Genomic DNA, 14,397 nt, shown 5'->3' with positions numbered 1-14,397 from the left:
CCCTGTTTAATACCTAGTCCGCAGACTAGAAGGAGGATTTCGTGGCCTTACCAAAATCTACAGATCTTGGGGCTGTAGGTGATTTTTATTTGGCCTTTTGTGACTTTATTCTTTTCCGTCTACATGGACCACTGAAAATTCATTTTACACCAGTCTCTCTATTCATCTCGAGTTCTGAGACTCGAAGGAGCGCTCACCGAGGACAATGAGCTATAAAAACATAATGAATTATTTATAGATGTCTTTTAAAAGGAAAGTTCCCTTTAAAAATCACGAAAGGGGTGCGTGGGTGGCTCAGTCGGTTAAGCGTCTGACTTTGGCTGAGGTCATGATCTCGTGGTTAGTGGGTTCGAGTCCCATGTCAGGCTCTGTGCTGACAGCTCGGAGCCTGGAGCCTGCTTCATATTCTGTGTCTCCCTCCCTCTCTGCCCCTCTCCCACTCACGCTCTCTCTCTCAAAAATAAATAAACATTAAAAAAAATTTAAAAAACATCGAGATACTGAGTTTCAGTTTTCACATGATGGACCATCATGTGGGCAAGACTGGCCCCTACTTAAGAGATCTGCTCACAAAATTGACATTGAATAACCAACCCTTAAAAAATTGTGGAGCATTATAGGACACTTTTAGAAGTCCTAGTCTAAAATCCTACTTATTAGAGAAAAGCCTTAAAAGCATACTGAAAAACGAAAGAAAATTTAATGAAAGGCAAGAGCTACCAACCACACTGAGACACCTTGCGAAGTCCTGCCTTTAACTTCCAAACTATCTTAGTGAACAAGAAGGGCGCTTTTGTGGGTATGTAACAGCAGACAGGCACGGATGCGGGAGCTAAGATTTAGTTGTAAACATAATAGGCCACAGATCACTGAAGAAGCCACAAAGGCCCGTGGCAAACACATTTTTCTTCTCTTAAACTCATCTTTGAGCACGTTTCCTGAGACCCCTCCCAAGTACTGTGTCCTCCTCTAGTGGCCAGGAAAACATGGGAACCAGGCATTTTTAAACCGAGGGATTCAATACAGGGAACTGGCCACGTGGTTGTTAAGATGCTACTTCAACAAAGGAGCTCTCCGGTAACCCCGTGACACACAACTGAAGGAAGCAGCCACTGCTGCCAGGGATGGGGGCAGCGGGAAGGAAGAGGGGATGTCGCTTCAACTTTGAAGGTCAGAGGAAGGGTCCCCACAAACCTAGCCTGAGCTTCTGAGGAGGGCGCTGCCTGCCCGGCAGGTGCGGACGCAGAACTGGGGCAGGACCCGCTGGCCAGACATCTGAGGAGGGAGTGAGCAGGTGCTGGGATGGTCCGGACCGGGGCTCTGCAGACAAGATGCCAGAAAGCTGCCGTGTGGTACAGGGAGCAGGCAGCCAGAAGGCGCAGCGTGGGCTATTCTAGCCGGGGGCTGACGGGATGGGAAACGGCGAGCAAATCCCTCTTTTCTCCTCCCCAGTCCCCTCAGGTCTCTCCCATCAGCCGGTGGGACACAGGAGAGCTTTCCCAATGGGGAGATCTGAGCTAATTTAGGTCCAGGGGACACGCTAGTCGCAAGGGACAGCTGGAACTCACAGGAGAGGGGACACTGGAGGAAGAGGAGGGTCTGGCGAACTGTCCATTAGAGCCCCAGCCCCACATCACGGAGCAGAGACACAGGGAAGGCGGTGCAGTAACAGGTAACTAATCTACACAATCCAGGACTGACCGTTGGATGGTAAAAGGTACAAACGTTAGCAAGGGTATTTTCTTGAGGGAAGTATATAATATACATATACATAAGTATATACATATATGTAATATAATACATATATACGTATATAGACATACATACATACATATATGCACATACATATATCATACACACATATAATATACATATATGTATATATACATATATATATACATACACACATACATATATATATATATACATATATATATGTTTTAAAGGGTACAGTTCAATGGCATTAAGCACATTCATATTGTATATAACCACTACCACTATCACCAGAAACTTTTCATCTTCCCAAACTAAAACCGTCCCCATTAAACACTACTCCTCATTCCCCCCCCCCCTCCCCCGGCAACAACCATTCTACTTTATTGGGGGGCAGAGGGAGAAAGAATCTCAAGCAGGCTTCACGGTCAGCATGGAGCCCAATGTGGGGCTCTGTCCCACGACCCTGGGATCATGACCTGAGCCAAAATCCAGAGTCAGACGCTCAACCAACTGAGACACCCAGGCCCTACCATTTTACCTTCTCTATGAATAGGACTACTCTAGGTTTCTCGTATAGATGGAATCCGGTCCTTTTGTGCCTGGCTTATTGCACTTGGCAGAATGTCAAGGTTCGCCCATATTGGGGGTCAGAACTTCCTTAGTTTTTAAGACTGAATAATATTCCGTTCTACATACAGACGACTTAGGTTTATCCATTCATCTGTTGATGGACGTCTGGTGAACAGTGATCCCCCTGCTTTGGCTACTATGAATAATATTATGAACACTGGTGTTTAAGTATCTGTTTGGGTCCCTGCTTTCAATTGTTATTTTGGCATGCACCTAGAGGTAGGGTCAAACTGTAGATCTATGTCTTAACTTTTTGAGAAGCTGCCTAGCCATTTTCCACAGCAGAGGGTCCCATATTTTTCTCGTCTAAAACCCTCAAAAGATTAAGATGTGGAGTTTTTTAAAAACACTGTCAGATGCACAATTTGTAATTACACCAATAAATGTGGCAACTCACCTCTCATTCATAAATACAAAATTTTATTTGCACTTCATTAGTGTAGAAAGACCACAATGCTTTTCATATCACAACACTCAAGACACGCCAAGTTATTCAAATACATAATTACTTATTTACCTTGACTAAACAAAACAGTGCAGTTTAATAAAAGATATACCAAAGGTAGAGTTCACAAATCCATTATCAGACCAAAAAAAAAAAAAAAAAAAAAAAAAGGAAAAAAGAAAAAAGAAACACAGTCTAGGCTTAATGGGAATAAGCTTCACCATAAAGGGGAGAAGTTTTACCATTACAAAGGTATAGAATGTTCAGGTAAATACATGTATGTTCTTTGATATAGTAAAATGTATCTCTTTAAAATTCCTTTAAACAGGATTTGTTTAGGACAGCAGCGTTGTTTTAAAATCTTCTTCTATAGTTTCAAAAACACTTCTTTCTTTATTGAATCTTTGTAGTTCTTAAAAGCACAGGGTATGTCCGTTAGGATACCATGAGAGGGATTCTGCGGCTGCAGGACCAAGTCGACCCCTACCCTCTAACCAGCGACACTCTACCGTGACGTAACATCAATAAATAACCCTTGATGACAGCTAGGAACGCAACTTTGCCTGCGGCAGAAATACTCCCATACTTCAGAGATGCTACGGCTGGGGGGAAAGGTCTTGTGTATAAAGAAAAAGCACTTATGATAGCTTTTTTTTTTTTCCCAAAAAGTCTTTTACAAATTTTCTTTAAAACAGTAAGCGAAGCACCACTTTCTTTCTTCTTATCAGAATATCTTCTGTCCTCCTAATATAATTAACGAGGACAATTATATTATTTATTTCAAGAAACATTATACCTTTCATTTCTCCCATTCTTCATATTAGAAGTACTATGCTTCCCAGTATATGTACACTAGAGGCTGGGATAATGGATGAAATGTAATAATTTGGAGGGAAATGTGGAATCGATAACCAAAACTTACCCAGGATTGCATATTTGCATATTTACAAGTTAGTGTGTAGCTCTGACTTGGATTACAAAGTGCGAAAGGAAATTGTCAAGATGATTGTAGTGCAGAAGAGAACATTTTCCCCTTTCCAGGAATCACTTCCACTTTGTCTCCAAAGTAGCAAATTAACAGCATCGAACGTGTGGTCGAGGTGGAGGCAGTTCTGGTGGAATCTCAGGTTCTGGTTGTAATGAGAGGATACTATTGGACAACTCGTTCCTTAAAATATCCAGAGGCATCTTAAGGATAAAGAAAAAAGACAGATGTATTTAACCATGCAGTGTGTACGTAAGCGCTCTGCAAATTATATAAGAAAACAAAGTATTTTTATTTGTATTTTTTTAAAGTTTATTTATGTATTTTGAGACAGAGAGAGAGAGAGAGAGAGAGAGCGAGCGAGCGAGAGAGAGCGAGAGAGCACGCGCGTACAAATGAGCTGGGAATGGGCAGAGACTGGTGTGGGGCTCGATCTCCAGAACTGTGAGATCATGACCTGAGCCAAAATCAAGAAGCAGATGCTCAACCGACCAAGCCATCCAGGCGCCCCAGAACAAAGTATTTTTATATAAAGATCTCCAATCATCAAAGTTTAATTAGATGTTCAAATATAAAGGCAAAAAGTGAAAACCAGGTTCAGGATACTTCGTGTCACGGCACGAACACTCCCCAGCTTACATCATACCCTATGGTAAAAGAAACCAGATGGATCTCATAAACATATTTTCCCAGAACCTAGTAATAATGGAAACTTAATGCATTAATACAGAAAAAAAAAAATGGTTCTGCATTTGACTATGGTTTCTTTCACTAAAGAAAAAACTTCTCTTGGCAATTATATAAACAATGATTTTATTTAATTAATTAATTAATTAAAATGGTTATATTTATTTTTGAGACGGAGAGAGACAGAGCATGAGCGGGGGATGGGCAGAGAGAGAGAGAGAGAGAGAGAGAGACACAGAATCCGAAGTAGGCTCCAGGCTCCGAGCTGTCAGCACAGAGCCCGACGCGGAGCCCAATCGTCAACTGCAAGATGGTGACCTGAGCCAAAGTCGGACGCTCAACCAACTGAGCCACCTAGGCGCCCCTAAACAATCATTTTATTAGAAGCTTCTGAATTATGCTTGAACTAGTAGATTATATGTAGTAATAGCACATACACTTAATACTAAACGAATCTTTGACTGTAAGCCTACAAATGCTTGAAGAAATTGGTGTTCAATGAAGCTATCTAGCAATTTTTCTGCAACTGAGCATCACGGAAGGCCTGAGTAATGGAACCATTATGCTGGGGAGCATAGCACTGAGGGGGAGGCAGGGCCCAGGGCTTTCTCCTCCCCGAGACACCCACAAGCTCCAGGAGGTCCCCACTGTCTTTATCTAATTCTTGTGGGAAAATGGGAAAAAAAAGGAAAGCAAAGGTCACATAAACATGGCACCCCGTTACACCTGCTCCAGTCACTTCACCAAACCACGTTTAGGGTTCAGCCAACCTGGGCACCACACTGGACACGGAGAGGTCCTGGGCAGGACACGGCTGTCACCACAGCTGGATGCCTCCAGCCGAGTTAACCACCTCGCCTGGTTCTTCAGCCCCCGAATAACTACCCTAACTGCCCTCTCTAAAACATCACAGAGGGAACAAAGAATTTCAGATGAAATATTTTCTGGATGTTTTACCTTTTTCAGAATGTCATCAACCAGCTTCAGAAATATTTCGTCCACGTTGAAGTTGTCCTTGGCACTTGCTTCACAGAACCGCATCCCAGTTATCTGCTGTGCGAACTAAGAATACAGGTTCATTTTTTCCTGTGTGGGGTGCAGTGTGGTCTCGTGTGTGGCCAGGTGGCCTGGGACTGGGGGAATCACAGCTTTTTGGGCTCCCTCTTTCAGGGAGGGGCGGACCAGAAGGTTTGTGAAGCCCCGTTTAAGCTCAGAGTTCACTGTGCCCCAAACCCCTACGTGATAAGTTAACAACACGAAACAAAATCCCTGACGTGATGATGTGATGACGTGATGCTGGGACCTTCAAGTCGAATTACTTGCCCAAGTTTCTAAAACTGCAATGCATCTGACATTCAAAATGTGAGTATCACCGATTCCCTAAGGAAGGTTATATAATACATGAGAGTAAAGCATGAAAGCAATTTTACGGCTTAGGAAACGTCTCTCTGTAGCAAATGTCAGAACAAATAATAATGCAGTGTATACTGATGCGGACAATCCTCTCCCCACTTCGAAATGCTTTCTAAAGCCTCCTGCTCCTTCCAATCCAAACAACTGAGAAGAATGTGACTGTGTTGTTTCATAATTTAAAGAAATTATTTAAAGACAAAAAGTCTATCCACTGCTAAATGCAGCGTGGACAGTGATGTCCCTTCTGCTCCCCACATCTCTCACCTTCTCTCCCTGCTGCCTGGTGATTTCTCGGTCAGTTTCACAGTCCAGCTTATTTCCAACTAGGAGAAGTTCTGCATCCTCTGAGGCATACTGTGGAATTTTAAAAGAAGCTCCATTTCAACGATGGGCAGTCATACACTGACAGGAAACGTAAGCCAACCTGCTCTGTTGCCACCATTACCTGTTCATCCCCTCCCCAAATCTCTGAGCAGCTACCCTGTCCCAGGCAGGACTGGTTCAGGTGGGGTCTAAGACGTCCTCACAGGGCTCAGGGCTTTAGAAAGCGACGGGGTAACAGGCATTAGGAACCACAACCTTTTGAGCCTTTGACCAGTAATTTCTAAGAATCTCTTCTAAGGAAATGGCTCACAGAACAGGCACAGCTCTATGCTTAAGATGGTCATCAACAGGGGCGCCTGGGTGGCGCAGTCGGTTAAGCGTCCGACTTCAGCCAGGTCACGATCTCGCGGTCCGTGAGTTCGAGCCCCGCGTCAGGCTCTGGGCTGATGGCTCAGAGCCTGGAGCCTGTTTCCGATTCTGTGTCTCCCTCTCTCTCTGCCCCTCCCCCGTTCATGCTCTGTCTCTCTCTGTCCCAAAAATAAATAAATAAACGTTGAAAAAAAAAATTTTTTAAAAAAAAGATGGTCATCAACTGAAGAGAGTCCGACAAAACTGATGGGGAATGAAATAAGTCAAGGTACATAAAAAGAATGCAGCCATTAAAAAAACAAAACAAAACAAAACTACCCATGCTTCAGAAGAACATTAATAGGACAGGAAGGCTGGCCTGACAGAATATTCAGGGAAATAAGCAGGCTGTAAAACTACATGGAATATGGATTCAATTTGGTTTTTCAGAATGGTGAAACTTTTTTTTTTTTTTTTTTAAGAGAGAGGGAGTAAGCAGGGGAGAGGAGCAGAGGGGGAGAGAGAACCTTAAGCAGGCTCCATGCTCAGTGTGGAGCCCAACGTGGGGCTCACGACCTGGGATCACGGCCTGAGCCAAAATCAAGAGCCAGATGCTCAACTGACTGAGCCACCAGGCACCCCCAAACTATACATTTTTAAATTTACTTTCATGTTTGATTCCCTGAATTTTCTATTGTGACAGGTATCATTAATCCCACAATCAGGAAAAAAAAAGTTAAGCTACAGTTCTGAGTTTTCAAAAAATATAGGTACGGTAGGACCTCTCTTCAAAAAAGACTAAAGTCTCTTGCACAACTCATTTATTTAATTTTGCATATTCTACACAATTACTTGAGACAGGTTTGCAGCAAAGGCACCTGAATGGAGTGACGTTGGCCTAGTTACTCCAGGGTCTCCGTCTCATCAGACAGTGATGTATGGGTAGCGGGACAGTGCCCACCTGACGAGGCTGGTGTGGAGCGAGCGTGGGAAATACTCAAGACAACAGCACTTACTCATAAAGAGGTACGCAGCAAGAGTCAAGTATGAAAGAGGGGAGAGCATTAGATCTCAAGACCCCAGCAGATTCACAAACTGAGTACCTAATGGGGCCCTGAGGCTTGAGGTCGTTGCCTTTCAGTCTACGGGATTCACCTAGGTTCTCAGAGGAAAACAAAACACCTACCTTATCGATCATCTTCATCCATTTTGGCAAATCGTCAAAAGTCTCCTTCTTAGTGATATCATATACTAGTATGATCCCCTTGGCACTTCTGTAATAAGCTGAGGTAATGCTGTTGAATCTCTCCTGCCCTGCTGTGTCCCTAAGAAACAGCAAAAATCAGCTCCCAAACAATAACCAGAGGGAGCAACTCCACCTTCCAAAGCAAAAGGGAGGCTCTTCCCCACCCCTCTGCAGGCTGATTCTAGTCCCATCCATGCACATGCATCATTATTAGTGGTGAGGAGAGGAAGTTTTTCTGAGTTAGTTACATTCAGACAAAAACATAAGTCCCAACTTCTCTCAAACCGAGGTTTTAAAAATAAGAAAAACAATGTGTAGAATGACAGAAGAGCTACATCCTCTTCAAACCCTCTTGCTTTTTAAAAGTGATCTCTGTGCCCTGTGTGGGTCTCGAACTCACAACCCTAAGATCAAGAGTTGCGTGCTTTACCAACTGAGCCAACCAGGTGCCCCCGCAAACTCTTCTAACCGGCATCAATGGTTGTATCTGATTTTGTAGAGAAGGTGACCGAGAGTCCATCACTAGTGAAAAATATCATAAACTCAGGGTATTTTCTTAATCCTTCTAAAACAGAACAAGGGGTCAAAGGGGAAGGGAGGAGACATCAAATAGGTCTGTAATACAATAAAGCTCATTATTGTCTGCTACTAAAGCTAAAAGTTGTATTTATCCTCCAGGCTGAAGTCGATCATTTCAACATAAAGGATGATGTAAGCTTACTAATAGCGTATAGCAGCTGGCTGAGACATATTTTCTCCATCTAATAAGCCAAGAAACTGCTAAAAACCATCATGTATTTATGAATGAGCCTGACACAGCAGGGCTTCTGATGGGGAGACGAATGTCTTTAAAGACAATCCATAATTTAGCTTTTCCCAAAGAACCTGAACTCACAGCATACTCCTGGGGGTCACGTGAGACAGGCGGGTCATGGTGTACTAAGACGGGGGCAATGCAGCGAACAAACAAGGTTCTTCACTGCAGGGCCACTCAAGGCCTCCACGTGAGTTTGAGAGGTGGTGAGAACGTGCAGATTTTCCCAAATGCAACTGATCAAAGACTACTTCCCTTCAGGTGCGCTTTGTGGGGCTGTATCCCTAAAATACTCTTTGGCAACGGGGTTGTAATTTATGGCTTTGTTCAGACTGGCTTTGCCACCAAATTAGTTCCCATTAGCAATGGCGTTATCATGCCAAATAAACAAAAGAGCTTGTTGGCAAATTCATTTTCGCATGAAGCAAAACCGTTTGCTTTGTTCCAGAGGATATAAGAATCCCCTGCTGCTTTTGACTGGAAGGCCCAAGAGGGCCAAGGCTGGTCTGTTTCTGTCCAGCAGGGTCCGGCAGAATGCCTGGTCCACAGCGGGCCATCAGTAAGCCTATGCTGAACAAAAGGTTACCGATTTAAAGTGTCGACGCTGGCGCCACTTCAAGGCAAAATAAACTTTATTTTTTGACCGAGAAATGCCAAACAAAACTGGAAAATTGAATAGGATAGATGGGGACTGAATTCTTCAAGATTCCTAAGAAACCCTGAAGACCACACTAATAGGCACTGCACCTTGAAGGGAAGTGAGAAGGAATGGGTTCAGATACCATTTCATTTACATGAGGAATCAATGAATACAATTCTTTCTGGAATCCTACATATATAGGGGTATAATTAATACTTATGAATCAACAAAGAGTTCAGTCTTTCACGGCATGGTTTTCCCAGTCTATCACAGTTATGACTTGATCAAATTAGGCCTTTTTGTCTTTTAAAAAACACATTTTTCTACTTTGAAAAGTAGAATTGTTAAAACAATATAGCTACACCACAAATTTAGCAATTAGATTTAAGACCTTCAAGGAACATTTTGGGAATTATGTAGTTTAAAAAGCCTTTACTCTAAGCAACTTTAATCTGGCTATTGAGTGTAACTCAGCTGACATTAATTTCTATAGACATTCAATGAATTCGAGTCTAGACAGTGGGGGCTCAAAACCAGTGAAATTAGAGATAACAGACAACAATAAAAAATTACTTTTATTTAAGGTGGTAAGAAGACTTGGCATGAAATCTACTCTCTTTTTAAAGAGTTTTGGGTATAAAATATAGTATTGTTATCTACAGGCACAATGTTGTACAGAAGTTTCTAGAGGTTTTAATAAAAAAACTAACAGTTGAAGAATAGGAAGAGTAAAGGGCATTTTTGTTTTTCACCTTTTGAGAGAGAGAAAGAGAGACAGAGGGAGGGAGGGAGCGAGGAAGAGAGAAGATGCACACATGTGGGCGAGAGGGAGGAAGAGGGAGGGAAGGAGAGGGAGGGGAAGCAAGAATCCTAAGCAGGCTCCAAGCCCAGTGTGGGCCCAACATGGGGCTCCATCTCCCAATGGTGAGATCATGACCTGAGATGAAACTAAGAGTTGGATGCTTAACCAACCGAGCCACTTGGCTGCCCCTAAAGGGCATTTTTCATAGTTAAAAACACCTATTGCCTGAGCGCAGTTAGCAATGTTCAAAACATTAAGAAATTAGCAGTCTCTGCTGGCTTTAAGTCAGACACAAAAAAGAGGGCAGACCTCAAAATGCAAAATCTGAGGCAATCATTCCAACACAAGTAAACGAACCAGTAAGTTCATTTACAAAAACCCCAATGAGGAAACAGTCATCAGTTCACCACTCCCATTTAACGTCATTCCTTAAATTCCATCTTTTGCCTGGCTCTGAATGCTTGAGGTAGAAAAGCACCTTCCTTTGAGAGACTGTTCCGTATTTCCAAAATATGTGGCTTGTACAAATTTGTTTTCTTTTCCTCTCAAGCTCCTTTGCTTATTTCCCCTGCTAAATTGTCTGTACCACATATGGTCACAGAATAGGGAAATAAAATGCCAATGCAGTTCAACAAGAATGTATTACATACCCACTCTGTACCAGTACCATAAAAATCCCACACAAGTTCCTGCTTCTCAAAACCGCACATGCTAATAAGACACCAATGCACTGATCGTGCTTTTATCTTTCTGTGAAGATGCAGAATCCTACTATTTCCCCTCTTTATCTCCATAAACCCGAGTTTTCATTACAAGATAAAGAGCTCATTTCTCGACATTTACAGTGTATTATTGCAGGGAAAATTGTCACCTGCTGCAGCGGGAATATGAGGTGATCATTTCCCTCTCTGCTCTTGGTGCAAACTGAAAGATTCCTGCAATTCTGTTTCCCCAGTTTCGTAATACAACTGTGCTTTGAAAATTCAAAGATTCTTACTTGTTGTATTTAATATATCCACTTAAAGATGTAATTAGGAATTTACAGGGCAAGGTCCTGCAATGTGCATGAAATGTCCCATCTCTTCCAAGCAGAGGATGAAAAACGAGCCTGATGTTGACATAAGAATGCTGGCAAGATAGACAGGGATGATTCATTTTAATTCTGCTTGCCTAAAGGTAGGAGACAAACGTCATAGTTCCAAAGTCCATTTCGACACAAGAACTCTAAGTCCCTGTGTATGATCTTCAGGATGGCATTCGGCATTCGAATGTAAATTCATGAACCTATATTCTAGTTGACACATTTTATTTTAGCTACACTTATGTAAAGGTCTTTTACACACACATGAAGAAACATTTTAGATGCAGAGATGAGAAAATGGTCCTTTTTCTGACCACGGATAATCAAGGAACTGAAAAATGTGGCCAAGACATAAAAACGTGGCATGAAAGTGTGATGATGCCGTCCGTAGATTTTGGTAACTTACACTTTTAGGAACCTACGGTTAATATTTTCTCAGATGGAAATCGTCACGAAAAAATGCACTTCTTCCAATCAGACCTCTATGAAAATTGACTGGGAATGTCCATGGACTGACATTCTAGAAAATCAGAGCACAGCTATTATTAGCAGAGCACAGGCTACTGAGGCTCTTTGAAGAGCCCTCTCCAACTACACTGGCTCCTCCTGGGCCCTCAACTGTGACAGTAAAGTGGTGACAGCATGCCCGCGACAAAGCAGACATGACAGCAAGAGTACAAGCACCGCTTCTAACTCTGAGGTAACTCATGTTATTACTTTAAATCGTGAACCACGACTCCAATACTTCCTTTCTATCTACTGCCTAACAACGAAGAAAATGTTTAATCCTCTATGTAAAAAGCTTCAGAAGACAACAATCTTACTTTGAGTGTTGTGTGATTAACAAGTGGCAGGCATTTTGTGGATACGTTATTCACTGTTGAAAACCCCTTTGGGAAAAGAGAAGTCCTTCCTTCCTCACTGACTCATTGGGATATTCCCTGTGTGAAACCTGTAATCAACCTTTAAATACACTCACTGAACCTCATTTTCCTCCCTCAGTTAATAATCTTCGAAAGAGTCAAGGAGAAGCAGAGGAGTGGCTCTGGGAAATGTGGTCACATCCAAAAGAAACGTGGTTCCTGGGTGTCCTGTACATTTCCCGAACTGCACCCTCTGGCTTTTCCCCGCAGGGTGGGGCGAGTAAGGCGAAGCCCTCTCAGATCAGATTCAAAGGCGCCGTGGTGAAATTCCAGAAGTACCCAATGTCAGCAAGCACAGAGTCTTAGTGGGCTGATTTCCAGAGAAGGAACAGGACATCTGGACATACTTTTCACAGGTCAGATTACTACTGCCTGAGATGAAAACTGAAATATTAATACAGTAATTAAGGTATGTCTTTTTAGATAGGCCCTGAGGTCATCCCTTAGACACTGCTGTCATTCAGCAAGCAAGCTTCAGACATTCTAATATTAGCCACATAAGCCTTTATTCAGGATAAAGTATCCTTCAAAAAGTATCTCCCCCACACGTGCTAGGTACAGAGGTAAACATACTCTGGATGATTTTTTTTTTTTTTTTTTAAACTAGGCTTCATGCCCAGCACCGGCTTGAACTCACCACCGTGAGATCAAGAGCTGAACTGAAGTTAAGATTCGGCGCTTAACCGACTTAGCCACCCAGGCGCCCCCTGGACGATCCTTTTAATAACGGTCTTTTACCTTGAGAAACTTAACAGAAGACCATGGGGGAGGGAAAGGAAAAAAAGTTAGAGAGGGAGAGAGCCAAACCATAAGAGACTCTTAAAAACTGAAAATAAACTGAGGTTGATGGGGGGTGGGAGGGAGAGGAGGGTAGGTGATGGGCATTGAGGAGGGCACCTGTTGGGATGAGCACTGGGTGCTGTATGGAAACCAATTTGACAATAAGTTTCGTATTAAAAAAAATAGGGATTGCAAAAAAACCCCAAAAAAAACAACAAAAAAATGGTCTTTACCTTAGAGAGCTTACAATCAGAAACAACAGCACGTGTGAAAGATCCTCTGTTAGCTCCAGAGTTCAAAAAATGGGCAGCAACGTACAAAATTTGTGGACTTTCCAATCAAGGGCTAATAAAATATATCCACGTTTTTTGTCATCAAGTATTTAGACAAGACTGTTCATGTTTCGAAATCAAGCCAATAACCCCCAAACCCAAACCGGCCTTGAAGTGGGGGAGAGTCGCAGGAGACCAAACGAAGACATTACCTGGGACGCCTCCAGGAGGCGGCAGTGCGCTCGGCTGCAGCCGGGCCCCACCCAGGGCACGGGTGAAGGATGAAGGCATGGCACTAACACTCAAGCATTAGGTGACCGATGATGCCACAGATGAGGCAGCAAGTAACGCGGATGAAAAGCAAACACACACATGGTGGACAAACACTCAGAGCTGAGCGGACCTGCAGAGGAGTTAGTAGGCTGAGTACACAGCAGCTGTGATGTTAAACACAAGAGGGCGGTCTCGAACCCCTCAGCGGTGCCACGTTTAAACCGCCACCAGATCAGCGCTGCACCGCAGGTCGGTCTCCCCGGGGGGTAAGGGGTGGGGGCGGACAGCTCCCGGCGCCGCACAGCTGCGACAGGGCTGGCTCGGTCGCCCAGGCGTGGTGCCGCGACAAAGGGGCTTCTCTCCAGAAAGTGGCCGCGGATTCACACCCAGCTGGCACCCGTGGGGCTTACGTCACGTGCCACCAGCCACGCGTCCAGGGGGAGCATGCGTGTCGCACGGCGGTGCTCACGCTCTGCCCGCCCTGGGCAGCCCCCCAGCCGTCTACGGGGGATCTGCCTTGAAACTGCGCGCACCCGGTTAGGGGCGTGCTGGACTTTCCTTGCGGGCGATCAAATAGTAACTGGAAAAATGTGAAAACACGCATTTGAGCAATCATCTAAGCGATGACAGTTTTGCTATTATGTCAAATGCTTTGCAAAGAGGCATCGAGGCTCCAATCATTAAAGTTAACAGTGTTCTTTCACCGCTCCCCATGTGCAAATGAAATATGAAATGGGCAGACATTTCTAAATTTCCTCATTGTTCATTTTATTTAAAGATGAGCAAAGGAGAGGAAAAGTACGAGAGGCAAGCCAGCTTGAACAGTTAATTGTATTAGACAGGCGAACAGACTGTGAGCACACATGGTGTTACTGGGTGCACATCCCCACTTACCAGATCTGTAATCTGATTTTCTTTCCTCTTAGCTCTACGGTTTTGATTTTAAAGTCAACACCTGTAAATATAAAGAAAAAGAAAGAAAGAAAGAAAGAAAGAAAGAAAGAAAGAAAGAAAGAAA

General features: G+C 43.4%; 1 protein-coding gene across 1 annotated transcript in view; it reads right to left on the bottom strand.

Annotated features, from left to right (window-relative positions):
- Nucleotides 1-2,744: 2,744 nt before the first annotated feature.
- The window catches only part of RAB12 (RAB12, member RAS oncogene family), a 27,000-nt gene continuing 15,347 nt past the window's right edge, over nucleotides 2,745-14,397 (bottom strand). The window contains exons 4-8 of the mRNA XM_040478498.1: nucleotides 14,274-14,334; nucleotides 7,735-7,873; nucleotides 6,141-6,230; nucleotides 5,421-5,525; nucleotides 2,745-3,979 (exon numbers count right to left, since the gene is read on the bottom strand). Of these exons, the coding sequence (XP_040334432.1) occupies nucleotides 3,866-3,979; nucleotides 5,421-5,525; nucleotides 6,141-6,230; nucleotides 7,735-7,873; nucleotides 14,274-14,334 (509 nt within the window). The 3' untranslated portion in view covers nucleotides 2,745-3,865. The remainder of the gene's footprint in view (nucleotides 3,980-5,420; nucleotides 5,526-6,140; nucleotides 6,231-7,734; nucleotides 7,874-14,273; nucleotides 14,335-14,397) is intronic.

The sequence above is a fragment of the Herpailurus yagouaroundi genome, unplaced genomic scaffold (genome assembly GCF_014898765.1).
Source record: "Herpailurus yagouaroundi ecotype Mexico unplaced genomic scaffold, PumYag 142, whole genome shotgun sequence".
Classification (NCBI taxonomy): Eukaryota; Metazoa; Chordata; class Mammalia; order Carnivora; family Felidae; genus Herpailurus; species Herpailurus yagouaroundi.
The sequence above is the reverse complement of the archived record's forward strand: the minus strand, read 5'-3'. Positions and strand labels throughout refer to the sequence as shown.